Raw genomic sequence first — 25,315 nt, 5'->3', positions numbered from 1 at the left:
GAACCAGGAGATCATTGTACACAGAACAGCAAGATTGTGTCATGTGATGGACTTGGCTCTTTCCAACAATGAGGTGATTCAGGGCAATTCCAATAGTCTTGTGATGGAGAGAGCCATTTGTCTTCAGAGAGAGAACTATAGAGACTTACTGTGGTTCACAACATACTATTTTCGCCTTTTTTGCTTGCTGTTGTTTGCTTGCCTGTTTTTTTCTTTCTCATTTTCTTTTTCCTTTTTTGATCTGATTTTTCTTGTGCAGCCATAATAAATGTGGAAATATGTATAGGAGAATTGCACGTGGATGACATATATTGGATTATTTGCTGTCTAGGGAAGGGGGAGATGGGGAAGGAGGGAGAGCAATTTGGAACACAAGGTTTGGCAAAGGTGAATGTTGAAAACTATCTTTGCATGTATTTTAAAAAATACACAGTTATTACTATTAAGAGAGTGAAGGGAGAGAGGGAGAAGAAAAGGGGGAAGGAGAGAAAGGGGAGGAGCTTGCCCAAGGTGACAGATCTAGGAAGTGGCAGAACCAGGATTCAGACCAGGTTAGCTGAACCCAAGTGGTGCCTTTTCATTAGTCCAGGCTGATTGTCTGGGGGAGAAGAGAGGGCCTCCCTTCGTGGCCATGGTTCTTTCTAAGGATCCATACAGATTCAGGATCATCTCATTGTGTACAGGGAATGACTCTGTTGGACATGGGCTTCTGCTGGGCTATCCTGTGGGGTTAGACATAGAAGGAGGAGATCCTGCTCACACCTGAGCTAAGAAGGAGATGCCCAGTGGGAGAAGGAAATGAGTGGGTAAGGGAGAGCTAAGCGACTTACAACTGCAATTATCCAGTGAGCTCCTCCTGGACAAATAGAGGGCTGACTCTGCCTCGGAACTGCGGGGACATGAGCTAGGGTGCCCTGCCCCCAGGAACATCATCCAGATGTGCAGGACGGATGGAAACCAGAGAGGTGGCGGGATCGCTTTAGATTTCATTCCCCCCCTCCCTTTCAGCCTCCTCATCTGCTGAGCGAGGATTCTCTTGGGCTATTTATCTCACAAGAGCATATACAACTTCCCTGCCTCCATACCTTTGCACAGGGGATGACCCCCAGGGGTGGAAGATATTCTTTCCCTACCCCACTGCCACATAGGACCTCTTCCACCTTCAAGGTCCAGTTCCTCTGCCTCTTACACAAGACCTGATTCCCTTTATATTTACTTTGAGAATATCGATGTGTTTGTGTGTGTACATATATACTATATATAGATATATACATACACAAAACAGATACACATATACACACATGCATACACACACACACACACACACACACACACACAGTATATACATCTATACATACACATATACCTTCACATTCCCCTCAAGAAGCCTCTTGAGGTCAGGGCCCATTTCCTTTTCCCTGGATCTCTAAGGCAGAGTTCCTGACACCTTGTAGCAAATGTTTGTTGAACAGGAAGTCAAATGACAACATTGTGTCAGTGGGAACTGAATTGTTTCTATAATCCCGGGATCTTAAAATCTCTGCTTTTCCTCCCTCTGTCCCTCCATCCCTGCCTTGGGGCCCCTGAACAGTAACCAGTCAATGGACATCTATTAAATACCTACTATGTGCCAGGCCTGGGCTCTGGGGGTGCAGAGAGAAAAATCTGATAGCCTTTATCTTCAGAGAGCTGACATTCATTCTACTGTGGAAGACAGCATGTCCCCGCGTTCAACTCTGCTGAGTTTCTACTTCCTCAGCTATAAAAGAGGGATTCTCAGTCCTGCTTGATCTCTGTCTCAGGGCTTAGGAAAACTGAATAAAACAACAGTTTTACATGTAATCCTGAAAACGGGGTGTAAAATATCCTTTACTAGTGTTATTATTCTTCCTTCCTGTTCCCCTTGAGCAGTAGAAAGAGCGTTGGGACCCTGGACACATCATCTCACCTTCTTTAGACCTCAGTTTCCTTCTTTGTCAGACGCATGGGGTAGCCCAGGGGGTCCCTAAGCCCCTTCCGCTCTAACCGCCCATTGCTGCGCTCCATTGCCGGAACTTGTCTAATGCCGTGTCCTCCTCTTGTGTTTGTCTCGGCTGCAGGTGAGAGAGAGGATGATCGCCGGGGACGCTAGCATGCACACCCCCATCCTGGCCTGCTGGCAGCCGATCCTCCTGCTGGTGCTGGGCTCTGTGCTGTCGGGCTCGGCCACGGGCTGCCCGCCCCGCTGCGAATGCTTGCCCCAGGAACGCTCCGTCCTCTGCCACCGTAAGCGGTTCATCGCCGTGCCCGAGGGCATCCCCACGGAGACGCGGCTCCTGGACCTGGGTAAGAACCGCATTAAGACTCTCAACCAGGACGAGTTCGCCAGCTACCCCCACTTGGAAGAGCTGGAACTCAACGAGAACATTGTCAGTGCTGTGGAGCCCGGAGCCTTCAACAATCTCTTCAACCTCAGGACTCTGGGGCTGCGCAGCAATCGGCTCAAGCTCATCCCCTTGGGCGTCTTCACGGGCCTCAGCAACCTGACCAAGCTGGACATCAGCGAGAACAAGATCGTCATTCTCTTGGACTACATGTTCCAGGACCTGTATAACCTCAAGTCCCTGGAGGTCGGAGACAATGACCTCGTCTACATCTCCCACCGAGCCTTCAGCGGCCTCAACAGCCTGGAGCAGCTCACGCTGGAGAAGTGCAACCTGACCTCCATCCCCACCGAGGCGCTCTCCCACCTGCACGGGCTGATCGTGCTGCGGCTGCGCCATCTCAACATCAACGCCATCCGGGACTACTCGTTCAAGAGGCTGTACCGGCTCAAGGTCCTGGAGATCTCCCATTGGCCCTACCTGGACACCATGACCTCCAACTGCCTCTACGGCCTCAATCTGACCTCGCTGTCCATCACTCACTGCAACCTGACCGCCATCCCCTACGTCTCGGTGCGCCACCTGGTCTATCTCCGCTTCCTCAACCTGTCCTACAACCCCATCCTGACCATCGAGGGGTCCATGCTCCACGACCTGCTCCGGCTGCAGGAGATCCAGCTGGTTGGGGGTCAGCTCATGATGGTGGAGCCCTACGCCTTCCGAGGACTCAACTACCTACGTATCCTGAACGTGTCTGGGAACCAGCTGACCACCCTGGAGGAGTCTGCGTTCCACTCGGTGGGCAACCTAGAGACGCTGATCCTGGACAACAACCCGCTGGCCTGCGACTGCCGCCTGCTCTGGGTCTTCCGGCGCCGCTGGCGGCTCAACTTCAACAAGCAGCAGCCGACGTGTGCCACGCCGGAGTTTGTCCAGGGCAAGGAGTTCAAGGACTTCCCCGACGTCCTCTTGCCTAATTACTTCACCTGCCGCCGGGCCCGGATCCGGGACCGCAAGCCGCAGCAGGTCTTTGTGGACGAAGGCCACACGGTGCAGTTTGTCTGCCGGGCCGACGGGGACCCGCCACCCACGATCCTCTGGCTCTCGCCCCGCAAGCACCTCATCTCCGCCAAGAGCAACGGACGGCTGACCGTCTTCCCCGATGGCACCCTGGAGGTGCGCTACGCTCAGATCCAGGACAACGGCACCTATCTGTGCATCGCTGCCAACGCCGGCGGGAACGACTCCATGCTGGCTCACCTGCACGTACGGAGCTACTCCCCGGACTGGCCCCATCAGCCCAATAAGACCTTCGCCTTCATCTCCAACTTGCCCAACGAGAGCGACGCCAACAGCACGCGCGCCACCGTGCCTTTCCCTTTTGACATCAAGACTCTCATCATCGCCACCACCATGGGCTTCATCTCTTTCCTGGGCGTGGTCCTCTTCTGCCTCGTCCTCCTGTTTCTCTGGAGCCGAGGAAAAGGCAACACAAAGCACAACATTGAGATCGAATATGTCCCCCGCAAGTCGGACGCTGGCATCAGCTCTGCCGATGCCCCCCGCAAGTTTAATATGAAAATGATCTGAGGCAGGGCAGGGGGCAAGGGTGCCCAGGGGTGTAGGAAGGGACCACCCCAGGCCCCTGGACATGAAACTTTGAGACTTAACATGGCAATCTCTCTCTCTCCCTTTCTCTCTCTCTCTCTCTCTCTCTCTCTCTCTCTCTCTGTCTCTCTCACAATTCCTTCCACTTCTCCCATCCTTACCACCCCATCTCACCCTTACTGCCCTTGCCCCCTGTCCAATACACAGCCCTGGCCCGGCCCCGGCCCTCACCACCTGCTCTCTTTATACAAGGACAACATCTGGCCAGGTGTTTGGACTCAGTGTTTGTAGGGACATGCTCTGACGGACTGGGGTCAGAGGCCACTGCAGAACAAAACAAACAACGAACCAAGAAACACAAAAAATTCAATAAATCAATAAAAAAAAAGTTAAGAACTTCCTCTGTAACTTGGGTTTCAATAATTATGGATTTTTATGAAAACTTGAAATAATAAAAAAAAAAACTATTTCCTATAGATAGTTGGAATGCAAACTTTTGACTTCCTGATCTGTCTAGACCTCATGCCCAATCAGATCTCCCCACTTCCTCCTCTTTTTTGTCATCCTTTTTCATCTTCTTAACATGTGAAGAGGGCCTCCCCTGGAAAAGAGGTAACAGATCACAGTGGTATTGCTTCTCCCAATCCCCAACGCAGCCTCCGGGTCGGTCAGACCTTCCACTCAGAGAATACTCCTCTAGTCAGGTCCTGTCCTAAAGGCTGGTGTGAAGTCTAGGGGTCAACTGGAGATCAGGTTGGATTCCAGCTTGGGGGTTCCATATTACCTGCTGTGGAGCCGGGATGGCCTAAGGGGGGAAAGCAGCTGCCAGGGATGAGTGGTTGCCCTGTGGTTTCCCCAAAGCCAAGGATCCATGGGAAAATCATAAGTCTGGGTAGCAAGGATGTGGCCTTGGGTTAAAGCCCCAGTTCTGCCACTGACTGGCTGTGTAAACTTGGGGAAGTTGATTCTTTCCGCGCCTCTGTTTAGACATTTATAAATTGGGTGTAATGGAATCTGTCCTGCCTACCTCACAGGGCTGTTGTGAGGTTTACATGAGATAACGGATGGAAATGCTTTCTATAAATTATAGAGAGCTAGGTCCGTGGGAGCTATTATCATGGATGTTGTTGTTGTTGTTGTTATATTGTTGTTACGTTCATTATCATCATCACCTGGTCCTGAGTGGCTCTTGTTCTGAGATTGCCCCATGCGGGACCAGGTGGAAAGAGTTAAGAATCACGGGTTCTCTATATGATTCTATCTAAAGGATGATGGTACCTGGGATGGATCATGAGTTATCAGGGAGGAGGGGGTATGTTCAGAATTGCACCAAACAGTTCTTGATTCAGAAAGCTTCCTGCTGCTCAGTACCTTCCTGAGAGGCCAAAAGTTAGAGTGGTCTTAAATCATCAAAGCAGTTGGTGGTTTTGTGGGTCTCAGTAGCAAAAGGCCCTTAAGGCCATCATCCTCAACAGTCCCCCAAGGGTCCCCAGAGGAATCCCCTCCAATTCCCATCTCAATCTTCCAGCCTCTGCTTGAGTATTTTCAGGGAAGGGGAGCTCAGTAGTTGTGAAGGCAGGCCATTCCACTGTCCCAGAAACAGAACTTATTCTCTGCCCTGGGGTGAGCCAAACCTGGTCTCTGAAACTTCCCATCGAAAGGTATGAGGATAATGCTAGCTTTGGAATCCAAATACCTGGCTCCAAATCATGACTCTCTGCTTTCTCTGGACCTCAGTTTCCTTGTCTTCACAGTGAGGCAGTTGCAGTCAGACCTAATTGAGGTCCTCGATCCCCTTTCCCTCTGGGATCCTGGCTTTGCCACCTTGAAGCCACTGACTGAATCCTAGCAGGCTGATTTACCAGCTCCCCTAAGGGAGTAACAGAGAAGGGAAACCTTGCTAGATTACACAGAGAATACAGAATGGGGGTGGGGAGAGGAGGAGGGAATGGGGAGGGCAGAAAGGTGGAAGGCTGAAACCTGAGCCTCTCATAGCAGCTTCCCTGGCTTGGAGTGAGGGGTGATGGGGAGGAAGGCAGAGACATGGAGAGAAGCTGGGGCTGGAGGCTGGCCCCAGGGGCCTTCAGAGCAATGATGAATGAAAGCTGTGCTGTCCCCCTGAGCTGAGAATGATGAGGGGGTTGATGGTGGCAGCCTGGAGAAAGGCTGGGGTGGGAGGAAGGGAAGGTCAGGATGTGGGGAGAGTCCAAGCAGCTGCTCACCCTAGCTGTCCCTGAATCATCCCTTTCCCCCATCTCCTCCCCAGTTAACCTGAGGGCCCCTAGCCTTCTCACCCAACTCACCAAGGAGACACTGTGGTGTCTGTCTCTATAGAAAGACTAGAGGGGGCAGGTGTCTGCTCATTGCAATTATAGGCCTAGGACCAGAAGCCATCTCAGAGGCTCTCTGGCCCAACCCCTACCTTTTAGAAATGAGAAAACGAAGGCCTAATGTAAATGCTCTGTATAACTCAGGTAACAAGGAACAGAGTCGGGAGTCAATCTCCAAATTCAGCATCTTTGCATAATACGGTATAGTTTTCTATAACTGCAGTCTAGGGGCCGGGCCCCAACAAAGCACATTTTCTTGAGGGTGATGAAACATCCTGAGGAGCCTCAGGACACTTCACTTTATAGATTTTGAGAAAATTACTTCACCATCCTGGGCCTCAGTTTCCACATGTGTAAAAGAGGAAGTCAGACTAGAAAGCTTCACATGATCCATGACCCTAATGGGGTTGGGGAGGTAGGTACTTTTGTAGGAACTGGACATTCCCTAGCTGGGTTCCCCCTAGCAAGGACTCAAGGTAAACAGAATTAAAGTTTAAAGTGTTGTTTGAGAAGCTGAGGGAAGTGGAGAAGCTTAAAATGTTATTATTTTTCCCTTCTTCTGTGAAACATCAGGTCATTTTCTAAATATGGAGTCCTTGGGGCTATCACAGATTCCTAATATCTCAAAATTGGGAAAAACCCCTTTTTCTACAGATAGAGAAGCTATGATCAGGGAGCTTGAGTGCTTTGTCCCAAGTCTACAAATCAGCTTCCTTTGGGCTAACTCACTAATACAATCAAAAAAGCAAAAGCCCTAGCATGAGAGTTGGAAAGGATTTCCACAGTCATCTTGTACAACTCTTATCTGTGCAGGTAAAAATCAACAGTGTGTGTGTGTGTGTGTGTGTGTGTTCAGAACCCCTGTTCTAGCTCTAGGATTCTCTCTAAAATATCCCTTCCACTTTCCATTTGCCAGGAAACTCACCACCTCCCAGGGGATCTCTCTCTACTTTTGAACAACCCTAATTGTTAGGAAGCCATTCCTTACATTGTGCTAACATCAGCAAAGCCAAAAAAAAGAGCATTGGATTATGAATCAGGTGACTTGAGTTCAAATCCCATCTTTGCCCTCAGTCCCAGGTCAAGGCTTGCGAGGTCCCTTCAAGCTCAAGCATTATGATATGAAATATGCTTCCTGGCAATTTTTGCTTATTCAAAAAATATTTATTAAATATATACTATATACAGAGCACTATACTAAACATTCCCTTAGGGAGCTTATAGCCCAGGAGAAAAACAAGACATCTACACTACTACAATGCGTGATACCTGTTTTGGAGAAATAGCAAATAAAGCACATGTGGGGCCATGACAGACATTCCTTTGTTCCTGGTTCTGGAGCCAAGACCAGTTCCTCTTCCATGTGACAGCCCTTAAAATACTCAAAGATAGCTATAATGGTTTACCTCCAAGCTGCCTCCCTCTAAGTTCTTCAGGTTTCTTCTGTAGGCTTCTATGAATGCAAATTAATCGTGTCTTAATTTTTCTCTCTGCTGCATCACACCATTGATTCATACTGAACTGTGTCCACTTAGATTCCCAAGATATTTTTTTTCAAATCATTTTCGAAAGAACATGACATGTTTCCCAAAGCGTGCACTTGTACAATTGATTTTTTTGGCCTACATAGAAGACTTTACATTGATTCTTGCTAACTTTCATCTTCTAAGACTCAGCTGATCTCTACAGCTGACCAAGATCTATTTGGAGCCTGAGTGTGGGGTCCATTATCTTCCTTTTCTCTTGGAAATTTGGGACTTATAAATATGATAACCAATGCATTCTGTCTTCATCTAGGCACTGATGAAAATGTTGAACAGAACATGGTGGAAGATAGGACCATATGCCCTCCAGTAAGACTTCCCTCCAGGTTGATCACATAACCTACATCTCAATCCACCTTAATTTCACCTGTCTTCTTTCTTATATACAGGGCTAGTATGAGACAATGCCAATGTCAAATGTCTTGCTATAGTATAGTATGATTCAAAAAGCTCTGATTTGAAGTCACTTCATCACTTTAGATCTATTTCTTTTTCTGCAAAATAGAGAATTTAGGGTTAGCGGGGATTTCTGGGCATAAATTCTATCAACAGTGACTTAGAGGCAAATTTTGGCTGGATATATAGAAAAATTCACTAACAGTATTGACCAAAAGGAGAATCAGCTGTCTTGGGAGGTAATGAGCTCCCGGTCTTTGAGTAAAGGATGGATGACTGACTCTCTCATCAGATATGTTGTAGTAGGATTCAGAGACCAGTGGGACATAGAACCTTCTAACTGCCAAGTTCTTTGATGCTAAAATCTAGGCCTACTGCATTTATAACAATAAATTCCAATATCTGAGAATGGAAAACACTTTTTTATCCTCAAAAAATTTCATGGTCCCCCTACACCATGATAGTGTAAGCCCTATTAGCATTCATTACATCAAGCCTAATTTACTAAGAAAATACAGGATTAAACAAAAAGCTGCTATGAATTCAGTGGCATTTTAAAATGAATTTTAATTTTATTAATCCCAACAGCATCTATATTCACTTGAAAAGTCATTATACATATATGTGAGACATTATTTATTCAGCTTTCTAAAGATATGCTTGCTTATTTCCCGATCCAAATATGGATTAAAAAGCCCCTTGCAATCATTTCACAGCCTCACTTCCCCCAACCCCCTGGGAGTTCAAAGCTGTGTTTCTAGAATTCCTTGTTATGTTATAGGTTCTCTCTCTGACAGTCTCACTCTCCAGCTTCCCCTTCTCTAGACTCCAGACCCCCATCCCTTTGTGAGCTTGGACATGTCTTTTTAAAGGGGGCAAGAGCTTATCTTTTAAGAATTTCACAACCACCTCTTGATGAAATGAGAGGCTCACCCCAGATTCATCTCTAGCATCTTTGATTTGTTCCTTTGTTTCTTTAATTTCAATAGTGATTTGTTTTTCCAGTTACATGTAAGGAGCGTGTTCAATCTACATTTTTATAAGATTTGGAGATACTTTATTTTCTACATCCCTCCCTTGCCTTTCCCCACCCCAAGACAGCAAGCAATCTCAATAGGTTATATGTGTAACAATCATTTTAAACATATTTTCCTATTAGTCATGTTGTAAAAGAAAAATCAGAACAAGAGGGAAAAATCATGAGTATAAAAAAAGCAAACAAATGACCAAAAAGATGTGAAAATAGTATGCTTCAATCAGTATTCAGTTTCCATAGTTCTTTCTCAGGATGCTGATGGCATTTTCTTTCCCAAGTCTACTGAATTGTCTTAGCTCAGTGTATTGCTGAGAAGAGCCAAGTCTATCATGGTTGATCATGACATAATCTTGTCACTGTAGCACATTTGATTTTGACTAAGGATTCTCTTCCTTGGTTCTTCCTGTGCCTACTCCACCCCATCCCAAGTTACTCCATTACTCATGTGGATTAACAATTTCCCAGAACTTTGTTTTAGGGAACTATATCCATGGTCAATTGGATTGATATTTGGGCTGCTCAAGAAATGCCTAATTGGGGATAGAATGAGTAGCCATGTTGATGGGTCCATAGTATCATAAAGTTCAAGCTGGAAGGATTTATTTTATAAATAAGAAAACTGAGTCTTATGGAGTTGATGTGGTTCATCCATAGAGACACAGTTAGTGAATGTCAGATACTGGATTTGAATCCAGGTTTTCCTGAGTCTAAGTCCAGTACTCTATTTTCCTCAACCATGTATATGAATAGCACTTAGTGATTCTGGGTCACAACAGTTGAGAGGAGAATACAAGTACCCATAGGGAGACAGAGGCCTTGGGACATCAATTGGGTCAGAGATGATAGCACAAGGCTCTTGTTGAGAATGCCATTGCCCAAGGATGAAACATTGCCCAAGGCAGACAAAGAAGGACTTCATTTGTGATGAGACCCCTTCCAGACGAAGTAAGCAGCCATTTGGTAGCTTCTTATAGTAATTATTCTTGCTAATTAGCTGCTAATTTCAGTTGGTTCTCTTCTGTAGTGCACTCTTGCACCCTCTTTATTCTAGGATCCTCTGCTTGCTCTATCTATTATGGCTCTGCCTTTCACATCAATTATTTATTTGACTGTTCTTGTGATATAAACAGATATAATCACTACCATTTTGTACATAGAAAATCGAGGTGAGGTCAGACATGCTATAAAAGAGGTATCAACTCGGGAAAGGGTTAGACTAATGAGCAAGTACAAATAGTGGATATCGTGTTAAAATTCTGGGTTCCAAAATCCTAGTTTTTCTAATTACCATTCGATGTCTGAAGAAGTTCTTTTTCTTGGTGTCCCTCCTCTGTGACATGAGGTGCTGAATTGATGAATTCTATCATTTTTTCCCCCTCTTCATATGATCCTTACCTCCTTTCAGTGTTATTCTTTTTTCTTTCTAATATGAATTGCCCAATGCTACATAGCCTGTTAAGGGTCAAGCCAGGAGTCATGCTCTGGACTATAAGATCACAGATTCAAGGTCCTCTACCCCAACTCCCTCATTTTATGGAGGAGGAAAGAAAAATCTGGTACGTTTAAGTGACTTGCCCAAAGTCACACAACTAATAATTAGCAGCTTTGGGAATGCTCGGAATCCACCAATCTTCCCATTGTAGAGGGCGAAATAGGGAGGGAACAAGGATTCCTCCAGCACTTACCGTGTGCCTATCACTGTGCTAAGCCTTCCAGCAATGTCATCTCACTATGGCATATCATCTCCAAAAGGCTTTATCAAGCCAAGCACCAGACTCTGCTGGCTCAGTGCTTCCCATCCTCCCCCTTTCCCTACACAATCTCACAGAAGCCAAACTGGGATCTCTGCATTAAGATGCCACTTTTCTGTGTTAAGGACCCAACTGGGTCCTGAAACATTGTTCACCATTTGAAGAATAGAGACTGCTCTGTGGGGTGAATTACAGAGAACAGTGGTAGGGAGAACACAGGCTGAGTAAGACTGAATATCTTCAGGCATCTGGACAGGCACAGGGACTTGGAAAATTAAGAGGCATAAACAAGGGAGAAAAGATAACATTTTTAGAAAAGATCTGAAAAGCCAACAGAGACTCAGCCAGCACAGTGCCCGGCTCCCTCCTCTCAGCTCTTTGCACTCCCACAGTGTCACTAATGTTCCCATTTCCACACACTGTTGGGATGGGATCTGAAGCTTCTGCATGAAGATACTCTGATTCCCATCTCTGTAAAAGATTCAGGTCAGATCAGTGAAGTAGCAGAGAAACGACTCACTGCTGCTATTGTCTTGGGTCCCTTAGCTCAGCTTCTTCCAGACTCAGGAGGCCTGGAGGTCCTCAGGAAGGCTGAATTAAGGATCAGAGAGAACTAAAGATGAAACCCACAGCTAAGTTCTGGGTGTGGAATGACCACGGGATGAATTGGATCAAGGTCTGGAAAGGACAAGGCGGAAGGGAGCTCCCTTCAGGGAGATAAAATGAGAGAAAAGAAAGGGGGAGCAAAAAGAGGAAGAGACAGAAAATCTGCTTGTCCCCCCTTTGCCCCTAGGACCCTAGAGCTAGAAAGAGGTCATGGAACTGGACAAAGCATTTCTCAGAGAATCCCAGATTCACAAAATGTCAGAGTTGGCAGGGACCTCGGGTCATCTAGTCAAATCCAATCCTAAACAAGAATCATATGCAGTGAACCCCATACGGCCTTTTTCCAGAAGATTTCCAAAGAGGGAGAACCCCACTATTGCCAGACTCCCATTGTGAAGGAAATTGTGTTTTTTTTTCTTTTATTAAGCTTGAAATCTGCCTCCCTTTCCACTCTCTGTACCTTGTCCTGCCTTCTGGGGCCAAATCAAATGAAACTAATTGCTCTCTCATGTGACAGCCCATAAAATACTTGAAGACAGTAATCATGTCTTTCCTAAATCTTCTCTTATTTAAGCCAGACATGTCCACTTCACTCAAGAGATCCTCGTGTAGCTTGGTTCCAAGACTCCTTACAAGCCTTGTCACCATCCTCTGGCTTAGGGATTCTTAACCTGGGATCCATGGATGGATTTCGGGGATCCATGAGTTTGTATGGGGAAAAATACATCCTTATTTTCACCAAATCCTGCCTAAAATTTAAAATTTCTCCAATTATGAATGTAGACACCAAAATAATATTTGCAGAAGGGATCCATAAGTTTTACTAGGTAGCTAGTAAGGTTGAAGATGTAAAAAAGATCAAGATTTTTTTTGTTTCTCAAAATTACAGGATCTCAAAGGGACCTCAAAAGTTATTTTGTCCAGCTCATACCTGAATGAGAATCATCCCTCTACAACAAATCCAACAAGTGTCCCTCCAGTATTTATTGTAAAATATTAAGTGAAGGGCAATCTCATCTGTCTCTCATCAGCCAGTTCCATTTTTGGACAGCTCCAGGTGCTGGGTGACTTTCCTTTGTATCAAATCTCAAATTCTATTCTTTTTGCTCCTACTTCTACTGCCTGAAGGATATATCTAATCATTTTTTCCACCAGGTGTTGAACTCTTCAAATACTTAAAGACATAACATATCCCCCTTTCATCTGTTTTTCTTCAAGATAATTATGACCACCTCCTTCAGCCCATCTTCACATGAAATGATCTTGGTGTCCTTCACCAACTAGTCTCACTTCCTTGGACCTCCACCAGCTTATCAATGGCGTTCTCAAAATGCAATGCCCAGACCTGAATGTAATACTGGTGATACAGTGTGACCAGGGCAGGGAACAATTATATTATTTCCTTCCTTGCCTTCAATGTGATTAAGCTAAAAACTGTTGAGTAATGATAGGATTAGGTTCTTTTTCCCTTTTTTGAAGTGGGTAGGGAAAGGATAACATATAACATGGTTGACTTGAAACTTGAACTGAGTTTACAGGTCTCTAATACCATCAGATCATCCTTAGACCAAATGCAATTTAACTATATAGCTCACCCATCTTGTATTTTGTAGACCCAAAGGTAAGACTATCTTTGTCCCTACTAAGTTTTATCTTACTAGATTAATCTCAGGGTTCTAATGTGACTCAGTCATCTAGTATTCGAAGTATCCAATTTTGTGTCTTCTGAAAATTGAACAGACATGTCATTTTATTCAAGTCATTGATAAAAATGTTAAACACAGATCCCTGGAGCATTCCACTGAACACCTCCTTCCAAGCTATCATTGAAACATTATTGATTTCTCTTTGTATCTAGCCATTGAATCGTTCATTCATCTAATTGTACTGCCATCTAAGGCAATATCCTTCCATTTTTACCAAAAGAACAGGATGAGATACTTTAAAATACATTTTGCTAAAATTTGAGGTAAACTATACAATAATATTTTCCTGTTCTAGTAAATAAGATTAGTTCGGCATGATCCATTCCTTCTCGATGAAACAATGCTGCTTCTTTGTAACCACTTCCCTTTCTAAATGTTTACTCACCAACCCTTTAACGGTACCATCTAGAATTTTGGCAAAAATCAAAATCAAGTTCACTGGTCTATTGTCTGCAGACTCCATTCTTTTCCCTTTAAATAAAACTGGAATATTTGCCTTCCCCAGTCATGTACTATGTTTCCTATTCTCTACAATCTTGCAACAATCACTGATAATGGTTCGGCAATTTCAGCACCTAAGGATGAAGGTTGTCTAGGTCTAGTGATCTAATGAACTAATCAAGGGTAATTCAATGCTCTCTTGCCACCTCCTGACATCCCATTTATCAACTCCTCATTAGTCATATTTGCCTACCTCTTTTCTCCTTGGCAAAGAAAACAGAAGCAAAAATGAATTGAACAACTCTTTTTTTCTCTCCATCATCTGTTAGGATCATGCCATTCATCTAGAGTTGTGTTTCCATCTCTTTTTTGACCTTCCTCTCCTTCCCAATAGAGATTTTTAAAATAGACTTTTTTATCCTAATCTCCTTTACCAGCCTTAACTCATTCTGAGCATCAGGCCTCCTGATGTTTCTTACAGAATTCTTCCATGGTTCTAACTTCATTTTCCATATTGAGCCTTGCCTCTATATTGTATATAGCCTTGTAAAATCTAGGTTCAGTAGTCCCAACCTCTTTAGACAATCTCCCCTGTTCCTCTTCCTTGATATTATTTCTCTTTGTGTCTTCCTAGTCTGGTCAGGACAGAGGACAGTGGAATTGTAATTATTCCTCTTTTAGTTCAGCCAATGATCATATTAGGCTAGCTGCCTTATAATGTATTGAGGTATATTGAGTGTCACAGTTACTCCATTTTTCTCCAAGGCTTGAGAACCAGCTGCTTCAACCCAAAAAGAATCCTGGGATCAACTCCTACCTGGAAGATACTTTTCATGACTGATTGAATGGGGATGGCAGTTGGAAAATACTTTCCCCCATATATTCATTGTCACTGAGAGTTAAAAGTTTGTCCTCAGACTTCATCCAGTCCAAACCCTAGCTGACCAGAAATCTCCCCTATGACATGGCTGACACAGGGTCATCCAGACTCCACTGGAAGACCTGCAGTGACAGAGGAACTTGGATGGTTTGTTTTCTCTATTTCAAGAGAATAGGTATTGTGTCAGCCTCATTGCCTTTCTCTTTGAGCCATGAAGCTTTTGAAGGAGGTTCTATGAGGGGACAGATACTGCGGTTCTTCAATAGAAAAAGACTGAGGCTGAGGCTTATTGGCCAAATCCCAAAATATTCATCTGAGGGACCCCTCTTTGAGGTAAGTTTAGGACAAACAACAGAGCATTCAACTTCACATAGAGGATAATAAACTTAGAGAACTCATTACCCCCAAGAGGTGGTACAGGCAGAAAATATAAATGGATTCCAAACAGAGTTGGACACAATGATGAATGGTAGAGCTATAGATGGTTACTGAGAAAAGCTGGAGTATAAAGAAATAGAAACTAGAAGAGCTGGAGGAGACACAAAACGTGGGATGTTAGAGCTGAAGGAGATCTAACTAAATAGGATAGAGACTATAAGAGATAGGAAGACTCTTAGACACTATTTAGTCCAACCGTATTATCTTATAGAAAAGGAAAATAAGGTCTAACAGAGGGAAGTTACCTACCAAGGTCATGTATTGAATTAGTCATAAAGCCAGGCTAAGAAACCAGGCTCCCAGTTCCAGACTCTCCAATCTGCTTTGCTGTGATTATATGAGGATCTCTTCAGCCAGGTCCTCAGGGAAGTCTATTGACAACATGATCCCAGGTTGGCAAACCATTGGCTTAAACCATACGTGCCCCCTATGTTTCTGTCAACATAACCAGCCCCTAGAGACATAGATTCAGTAATCTCAAAATTGGAAGGGACTCAGGGGCTACTCTGCCCAACCCCTCCCAAAACATAAGATTGACTCTACAGTCTCATGGACATTTACATCATGTAGTGGAAAGAGAACTATATTTATAGTCAAAGAATCTAGACTCAAGGCCCAGCTCTGTTACTTATTATATGTACAATCCCTGAGCTTCAGTCTCCTCATTTATAATATGAGGAAGATCTAAGGTCTCTTCTTATTCAAAATCCAGTGATCTTATTTTCACTCAGCCTCCATCAAGCTCACAAATGGGATAGATCTCCATACACATAGAGCTCACTGCCTCCTGAGGCAGTCCTGTGCACTCTAATTGTTAGGAAGTTTTTCCTTGTATTAAGCTGAAACCTTACTACTCTGCAACCCAGAGCTCCAAGTTCTGTTCTCTGGGGCCAGGCAGGACATGTAGAATTCCTCTTTTTCATGACAGCCCTTCAAATACTTGGCGACAGCTGTCATGTCTCACCCAAGTCTTCACTTCTCCAGGGTAAACATCTGCACTTTCTTTACCATATTTACATAAGGCACAGTTTCCAGTCTCCTTATCATTCTAGTCCCCTCTTCCTTTCCAGCTTGTCCATGGCCTTCCAAAGCATGTCACTAAAACCAAACACATTATTCCACGAGTGGCAATGGACGCTCATCCCTTTCATTCCATGTTTTTCATTTCCCAATGCAACCTAAACTCATGTTCGCTTTGTGGTCTGAAATCTCACTTCTAACCTTTGATTTTCTATTCCTTCTTCCAATCAAGGATTCATAGCCACTGAGGGTTGGGAAGGAAAGTGGAGGACTGGATTCTCTTCTGGATAATCAAAGGCAGGGCTTCATATCAGTGTGGCCCATTGAAAAGAATTTTAGATTTGGAGCCAAAGGACCTGGGTTCAAATCCCAATTCTACCACTTATTATGTGAATGACCTTGGACTAGACACTGTCTAAGCCTCAGTTTTCTTATCTGTAAAATGATGATGAAAAGAGTGGTAGCGGAAGTGGTGATGGTAGTGAGGTGAAGGTGGTAGTGGTGATGATGAAGGTAATGATAGTGATGATAACCAGCATTTATATAAGGTTTTAACAATTGCAAAGTGCCTTGTGTATGTTATCTTATTTGATCAATGATGAGATTGAGCTTAGTTACTTCCATTTAATTATTTTCCATCTAGGAACTGCAATCATTTTATCCTTCCCATAGGAAGGAACAAGCAAAAGACCTTAACTCCATCATAAGCTATCACCACATTGGAAGCAAGACCATTGATTATAGTTCTAGAGCTGGAAAGGACTTGATGGGCCTTTTAGTCCAATCCTATCTTTTTCTTGATAGGGAAATTGAGTCCCAGAGAAGGGAAGTGACTTCCCTAAAGTGAAACAGAGTTAGTGGCAGTGGCAGAGCTAAGGTTGAAACCCAGATCTCCTGATGGAAGCTTCATTTTTCCTCTATCAGAAGAAAGGATGACACATATACATCTTAGAACCCCAAATCCTTGACTAGATAAATTAGTCACCCCTCCCCCTTCCTCTTCTATTTTTATGTCTTTAGATCTTCACTCTTTTTCTTCACAGCTTGTACCATCTAGGTACCATTTAGGATGTCCTCTTGGGCAAAATTTAGCTCCCCTAAGGGTTTTTAGAGAAGAATTAATTGCCGTTAGGAATTATCAAAATGCTGTTATAGAAAAAAATACTATAGATGACTATCAGAAGACAGCCATCTTAAACAACTAGCTGACACACTCATCATCTCTCATCTGGATTATTGTCACCTTGCCACTAATCTATCCTACACTCAGTAGCCAGAGTGTAATTCCGAATGGACAAAGCCAGTTATAATGCTTGCCTCCTCAAAAACCTTCCATGGCTCCCTATTGCCTTTTGGATAAAATAGAAACTCTTTATCTCAGTGGCTGGGAAGATACTCCACACCTAGTCTCCATCCTATCTCTCATGTTTTATTTATATTCTTTTTTCAAATATTACTGTTATTTCCCAACAACCCTCTCCCCGATCCCCAGGAGATCCCTCCCTTGTAACAAAATAGGTAAGCAAACCAAATTATCACATTAGCCATGTTGGACAAGAGATATCCTCTTCCACACAGGGGGGCCAGAATTGAGGAAAGTGTTTTGCCATCAATCCTCAGAAATGACTCTTCAGAGAAATCTAGAAAATCTAAAATCTAGGAAAAAACCTATTTCCACACAAGTACTCTGAATTCCAGGTAACTTAAATGACACAGAATAACTCCACTTTGTCACACCCTTTCCTGTCTTGATGCATTCATTACAGGGCATGTTCTATGCCAAGAGCCACCTCTCTTTCTTTGCCTGTTGCCATTCTGTCCCTGCAAAGTCCAAATCAGGTGTCTCCATTTTTTTCCATGAGCCCTTCCCTGATTTCTTCCATCTAAAAGTGATCTCTCCCTCTTCAAATTTTCTTGGAAGACTTTGTTGGGACCTCCTTTCCTTTGTCTTCATCACCACTCCATCTTGCAATGTGTTTCTTTATTATTATTATACACACCACACTCTCTTTAGGAGACTGTAAGCTCCTTGAAAGTAGGAACTATGTTGTTTTTCTTGTTGTCCCAGTCAGTGCCTTACACAGAGTAGGTACTTAAGAAACACTTATTCAATTGGATTATTCCAGGCTCTGCCACCAAGTACTTGTGTGATTTGGGGCAAATCACTTCTCTGGTCCTTGTGGTCATTTGTTAAGTGGAGACAATAAATCTCACTGGTGAGGATCAAATGAAATAATTGACAAAGACATGTTAGATACATGAGACTTCATTGTTTTTATGATTTGTGCTGGAGGGGAGGGGATCTGGTGGCACTAGTGGGAGGGAGAGGAGGCAGGCTCACCCAGGTGGCTTTCTTTGAAATGTAAACTGCCTTGCTGTGTTCTTTTTTCTTTCTTAGTTCCCTTTCTGGGTTTCCCTTAGTTGCATTCTGCCTGCCAGCTCTCCAGAGACCCTTCAGACAATGACCTGGCATGATGCCAGCTGTGAGCTGGATTGCCATGACATGGCTACTGTAGCAGCTAAGGATATCTGAGGAAAGAGGGAGACATTTCTGTATCTGTGCAGCGTCCCGATCCTATCCCATGTTGTTAGCCCCGAAGGTCCCAAAGGAAGTTGGAGGCTCTTGGGGAAAGATGTTGATAAACATCATGAAAGAAAACTCTGTAGGACAGTCAGACAACATCTGGCCATTAAAGGACAATGGAGCACAATCAATAGAGATTCGGCCTTGGCATTCAAGAAAAGCTGGCTACAGATCCCACTTCTGACACCTAATAGCTATGTCACCGTAAGCCTTGCCTTCACATTTGTAAAATGGTGGTGATACATTGGATAATCAAGTGCTAAATTTGCAGCCAGGTTGACCTGAGTTCTAATGTACTTCAGAAACTGATTAGATGTGTGACTCCTAGATAAATCACTTGCTCCCAGCCTCAGTTTCTTCATCTTAAAAATGGGGGTAGGGTGGTAATAATAGCATCTACCTCCCAAGGTTCTGGTGAGGCTCCAATGAGGGGGTATAGAGAGATAATGAAAAGCTCATTGCTTTGGGAGTCAGAAGATCTGAGTTCAACTGCCTCTGGTGTTTTGTTTTTTAAAGCCTTAGACTGGCAGCTAGGAGACATGTGTTATAATCCCACATCTGCCACTAAATCACTGTGAGAAAGCTAAGCATTTGTTTTCTCATATATTCAATGGAGATAATGGATTAGTTAATTTCTAAGACCCCTTCTAGTCTATGAAGTACAAAGTCTACTCCTTTCCTCCTTTTCATGTGCTTTTAAGGGGTCTTCACACTTCCTATCCATTTTATCTTTGCTTACATTTAACTGAAAAGAAGTGTAAAGAAACATATCCTGACTATATCCATCTTTTCACCCATAGGGATGGATAGGAGGTACAAGAGACTGGTAGTTGTGATTTTGGAAAGGTGTAGTTGAATTTACCTTGAGCAAAGTTACTTCTTTCTCCAATTCTCAAGAAGTTCACCTGTAAAATGAATCATGCTAACTACCTCCCAGGGCCACTCTGAAGAACACACTTTTTGAACCTAAAAAAAAATTCTAGAAATCTGATTTATTAGAATTGTAATTATAATTTCTTCTTGGTTACACTGCCCCTAGATGGGCAGAGAAAGAAACTGGATCATTCAAAACCTGTCTATTCTTTCCTTCTCCTTCCACCTTAGTCCACACTACTCTTTCTGGCATTTTATTTGATCTTCTTGTTTTTTTCATTTTTTGTTTTTCAAAACATTTATTTATACCTTTTGGATCTATGAGAGGAGAAGAATTCATTTGTGACCAAAGGACAGAAAAGATCAAAGAAGATAAAATGAATAGTTTTGATTACATAAAAATCTAAGTTTTTGCACAAACAAAATAAATGCAGCTAATATTAGAAAGGAAATAGTTAACTTGGAAAGAAAATATTTGTAGCACATTCCTCTATTAAAGATATTCTTCCAAGATATGTGAGGAACTAATTCAAAATTATAAAAGTAATTCCATTCTCTAATTGATAAATGGATATGAATCACAGGATATGAACCATCAGTGCTCAAGGGAAGAAATCTAAACTAACAATAGCCATAGGGAAAAATGCTCCAAGTCACTAACAATTTGTTTTTGTTAAATTGTTTTCAGTCACATCCAGCTCTTCATGACCCCATTTGGAGTTTTCTTGGCAAAGATACTGGAGTAGTTTGCAATTTCCTTCTCCAGCCACTAATAATTAAAGAAATGAAGATGAAAGCAATTCTAAGATTCCATCTCACATCCATAGGAAAACAAATTTAACAAAAAAGGAAAATGATAAATGTTGGAGAGGATGTGGGAAAGCAGGCACATTGATGAACCATTGGTGGAACTGGGAATTGCTTCAGTGATTCTGCAAAGCCATTTGAAACTATCCTCAAAAATTATCAAATGGTACTTAACCCTTCACACAGGGATCCTACTTCAAGACCAAAAGAACCAATAAAAAAGAAAAGGGACTTGTGTTTCATTTAATCTTACTTCCACTTTTCTAAGAGAGATGGAAACAGTATTATTTCCCCCATTTTATAGACAAGAAAACTAACAAGCAAATTCTTCTCCTATCAGTCAAATGAAGAAGTTGAACTCCAAACCCATGTTTTCGAGGATTTGGGGATGTTTTAACTAAATGGTGCTATGCCTTAAGTCTAATTTTCCTACTTCCAGATAGATCTTGGTGGAGGCTATGCCCTGAGAGATATTATTGGTTCCAGGGAATGCTAGGGAGAAATGAGGACTGCATCCTTCTCACAGCTTTTAGAACATGTTCTGGAAGTTCTCCTTCTTTTCCCTACTCCCACCTCAATTGTGAGGACCGCTAAGCATCTCCCTTTCTTTGGGGAGATAAAGGTCCTTACAGCTAGTTTAAGCAGAGCCTACTGTGAATCCCGGGCAGTTAGGGGATGGGCTCCACTAAGCAAGCTGATTTCTTTAGCTCAGGCAGAATTTTATGATGGCCCTGTAAACCAATTACAAATAATTAGGGAGAGGAGGACTCCCATCTGTCTGGAAAGCCTGGGGCCTCCCCTACCCCCACTGCCATCCACTATTTCCAACAGGATAAAGAGAGGAGACAGAATCAGATCATAAATCTAGAGCTGGAGGGACCTTAGGTACCATGTAACCCAATTTTGGTCTACCTCGCTCCTATTCCTGACTTCAGCCTCTTTAGCAATGACTAGTAGTTGATCAGAATACTTTCTTCTCTAGTAAGGCTACATCCTAGAGTCCAAAAAAGGTGACATGAGGATATCTTTTTGCTGTTCTTTCTCAGACTTATCTTTTGCTCTTTACCCAAACACCAGAATTTCTAGCTATGACACTGTCTCTGAAACTCTGTTTTCTCATTTATAAAATGTGATAGGGATAGATTAGATGATCTTTAAGGTCCTTTCCATCTCTATGCATCCTATAATCTTCTCAATATGGTGGAGGTGGAGGTGGGGGGAATTGGTGATCTTGTATCCACCAATTCAAGCAACAAAAACAGAAAGAGAGAAGTCTTCACATCTCCAAGTCGTCCTTGGTGCATAATATTCAATAATTGATCTCAAGAAACATTTATTAATTGCATACTCTGGTCCAGGCATTATTCTAAATGCTGAGAGTACAAAGAGAAAAAATTAAAACATCTCTTGCCTTCAAAGAGCTTCCATTCTACTAGACTAAAAAGTTTTCATCTTAAGTTATCATGTCAAGGTTGGACTTTATGGGTCTGGGTGTTTTGTTTTGTTTTGTTTTTCTTTTCTGCAAACCCACATGGGGATCTCCCAGCTTAGTAAACTTCCTCTCTCTAAGCAGATGAGCATCTATTCTGTAACATATAAACATAAATAATTGTTGGGGGACTGAGAAATGAAGATATTTGATCAGTCACCCAGTGAATATTTCTTAAGCGTCAGGAACTTCAAACCAGGACATTTTGACTCAAAGACCCACAAACCAATCAACTCAAGGATCCACCAACCAATCAAAAGTCAATTACTCAATAAATATTTATTGAATGCTTACTGTATTCCAGGCTCTGTGCTAAGCACTAGGAATGCAAAACAATGCAAAAGACAATGCTTGCTCTCAAAGAACTACTAGTCTAACGAAGGGACAATATACAAACAACTTTGTACAAACCATAGCCAGGATAAATTGGAGATAGTCAATAGAGAAAAGTGTTAGCATTAAGGGGGATATGGGAAGGTTTTTCATAAAAGATGGAATTTTAATTGGGACTTGACATTTCTAAAGCACCTACTATGTGCCAGGCTCTATGCTAGCCAATTGGGATACAAAGGCCAAAATAGAAGCCCTTGAGGAGCTTCCATTCTTTGGAAGAGACAACATGTACATTTGTGAATTCATTAACTCCCTCCCTCACACACACACACACACACACACACACACACACACAAACATATATACATGCACTTTGTTAAGTTTTCAATAATATTGGCTAAACTTCACAGAACACTTGACTTTGCATTATTTTTCTTCCTTGGACAAATGGACTGGAGGGACATACATACATACATATATGTATATACACACATGCACACACACACACACACACATACATATAAGCCCAAGGTCATACATTTCCTGCCCAGTGCTTAACACTCTCCAAAGGATTTTTGCCTTCATTATCTCAGTAGCCTTCCGAAGACCCTTTGGGGATTGCCGGGCAGGAGTCATCTCCATTTGACAGCGAGCAGCTGGCTGGCTCCCTGCCCAGGCTGAAGCCAGAGGTGGCCTCTCCTCATGCCCTGCTATTATAGCGTACAGAAGGGATAGACCAGTGATGGCCCTCAGTCTCAGCAAAAAGCTGCTTCTGCCTTCTCCCAGAATGGAATAAGTCCTGGCCTTGGAGTCTGGGGACAGAGGTTCGAGTACTAGTTCTGATATATAATATCATGTGACTTTGAATAAATTCCCTCATCTCTACTGGCATCTGTTACTCCACAGGATTCTCTCTTGTGAATCTTACATCGCAAATCAAAGGAGGCTTAATAATGTTTTGTAACTGATGTCCTCCCAAGGGAACGAAGACAAGATTCCAGCTTTGGGGACACAAATGGTCCTGGGCTGGAGTCCTTTTGAGTCCTGTCTGCCTCTTTCCCTTCACTCCATCCACTTCCTCAGTTGGTCATACTCAACTATCTATACTCAGGTCAATTGGAGTGGACTTGAGGAATTTTTAAATTGTAGGATCTTTGAGTGAGCTAAAAAGAGCCTTAGACTATGGAACATAATATGCCATATCTGAAAGGGAACTTTAGAGTAAAAGGTCCCTTTTTATGCCATAGATCCCTTGGGTAATCTAACCAAATCTGTGGATCATTTCTTAGAACCATGTTCTTAAAGGCATAAAATAAAGGATTATGGGATAAAGGAGAAAGGCATAAGGTAAGGATTACAAAAGAAACCAATTATGCTAAAAATAGTATTAGCCAAAAAAAAATTAAGTCAATGGACCCCAGGTTAAGAACTCCTGCCTTAGCCTATAAAATGGCAGAAGTAGGAGAGTCCATAAAATGTAGAATGTCACCACTAAAAGGGATTTGAGAATATAAAAAGTCAGAGTTACAGAGTTGGAACAAAGAATTCTAGAGCTGGAGATCATATAATACAACTCTTTCATTTTACAGCTGAGAAAAATGGAGTCCAGAAAGAGAAAGGACTTTTCCACAGTCCTGGAGTCTGAGAAACAGGGTCATCAGTATTTTAGGCAAGAGAGGAAGGCTTCTTGAGGAGCCTTGAAGAATGGAAAGAATTTGGAAAGTGAAGGGGATCCCACAGAAAGGGAAGCTTGACCAAATTATGGAGCAGGAAGGAACCTTATGTAGGTAGGTGAACAAGTTTTGTTAGAAATGGGGATGAGAGGGAAGAACAAACATTTCTTTTGGGTATTCTATGATGTCTGGCACTGGAAGAAGTTCATTCGGATAGATTAAATCCTCCTATTCACTTTTTTCTCTTATTCCTTCTCCACCTTCTCCTTCTACTTCCCCATCTTCTCTTTCTCACCCTCCTCCTCTTCATCTTCTCTCTCATTGGAGCCAAAGAAGTAGACTCAGGTAATGTTGCAGAGGGCATTGAATGTCAAGCCTATAAAACCGATAAGAAATAAGGCCTTCTGTCAGGAGTGAAAGGGAAAAGAGAAATGGCCAATAAGCTCTTGGCCTTGGCCCCATCTCATCAACCCTGTGACCTCCAACGCTTTCATTTGAGTTTGCTTTGAAACCCCAGCCTCCGTAGTGGATGCTTATGAGAACTGCTCAATCAAAACGAAAGAATGTCAGAACTATAAAGGACCTGAGGTCATCCTGATCCACCTCCTCTTTTACTGAAAAGGAAATTGAGGCTCAAACAAAAGGAATGGCTGCCACCCACTGAGTGACTCCCACGGTAGTAGCAGCTTCACCAGAAGCCCCATTACCATCACCCATCTCCTGGCCATTGGGTCTCTAGGTCCCTTTCTCACCTGTGCTGGATGGTTTCGTGGTATAATTTCTGCACCTGCTGTGGGAGTAGATTAGAAGAGTTGGATCCCACTAGAGGCCTGGGCCCTCCTTGATCTAAGCTGCAGGCCTCTTATCTCTCCTTCCTCCTTCCCCCCCAAACTAGATATGCCAGAATTCAGAGACCCTTCATCCTTCCACAACTTCCCCTCACCCTGGTTTTCATATCCGGCCCGTTCTTAGCAGAAGTGATTCCTGATTATTAGGAGAAGGGCTGGGATAACCCACAGATCCAGTTGAATTGTTTTGATATTTGAGATGAAATGAACAGTCGTCCCTTAGCTCAGGACAGAAAAGGGGAAGGGAAGAAACACTGATTAAATACCTACTATGTGCCACCTATTATGTACCAGGCATTATACTAAATGCTTTATAACATTTTATTCTCACAACAATCCTCAGAGGTGGGGGTTCAAGATTTGAACTCAGGTTTTGCTGACTCCAAGGCCAGTCTTCTCCTCACTGAACCTCTTGACTGCCCAAAGGATCTGGTCTCCCATCTTCAGCCCCCTAGGACATGCTGGCGCTGAGATGGATCTCTTGGCAGATGCTCTGTGTTTTAGAGCAATGACCGAGATAGAAAAGAGGGAGAAACAGTCATATTTGAACAAAAGAGAAAACATCAGAGGAAAAATGAAGAAGATCGAT

At 43.1% G+C, this 25,315-nt stretch overlaps 1 protein-coding gene across 4 annotated transcripts in view; it reads left to right on the top strand.

Moving 5' to 3' along the window:
• LINGO1 (leucine rich repeat and Ig domain containing 1) overlaps window positions 1-4,447 on the top strand; it is a 506,273-nt gene extending 501,826 nt beyond the window's left edge. For all 4 annotated transcript variants that reach the window (XM_051982523.1, XM_051982521.1, XM_051982522.1 and 1 more), the window contains one exon: window positions 2,100-4,447. In XM_051982523.1, coding sequence (XP_051838483.1) covers window positions 2,112-3,953 — 1,842 coding nt within the window. In that variant the 5' untranslated portion in view covers window positions 2,100-2,111 and the 3' untranslated portion in view covers window positions 3,954-4,447. The remainder of the gene's footprint in view (window positions 1-2,099) is intronic.
• Window positions 4,448-25,315: the final 20,868 nt, after the last annotated feature.

Source organism: Antechinus flavipes, chromosome 2, assembly GCF_016432865.1.
Source record: "Antechinus flavipes isolate AdamAnt ecotype Samford, QLD, Australia chromosome 2, AdamAnt_v2, whole genome shotgun sequence".
Lineage (NCBI taxonomy): Eukaryota > Metazoa > Chordata > Mammalia > Dasyuromorphia > Dasyuridae > Antechinus > Antechinus flavipes.
Note: the sequence above shows the minus strand (reverse complement) of the source record. Positions and strands in the feature narration are given on the sequence as shown.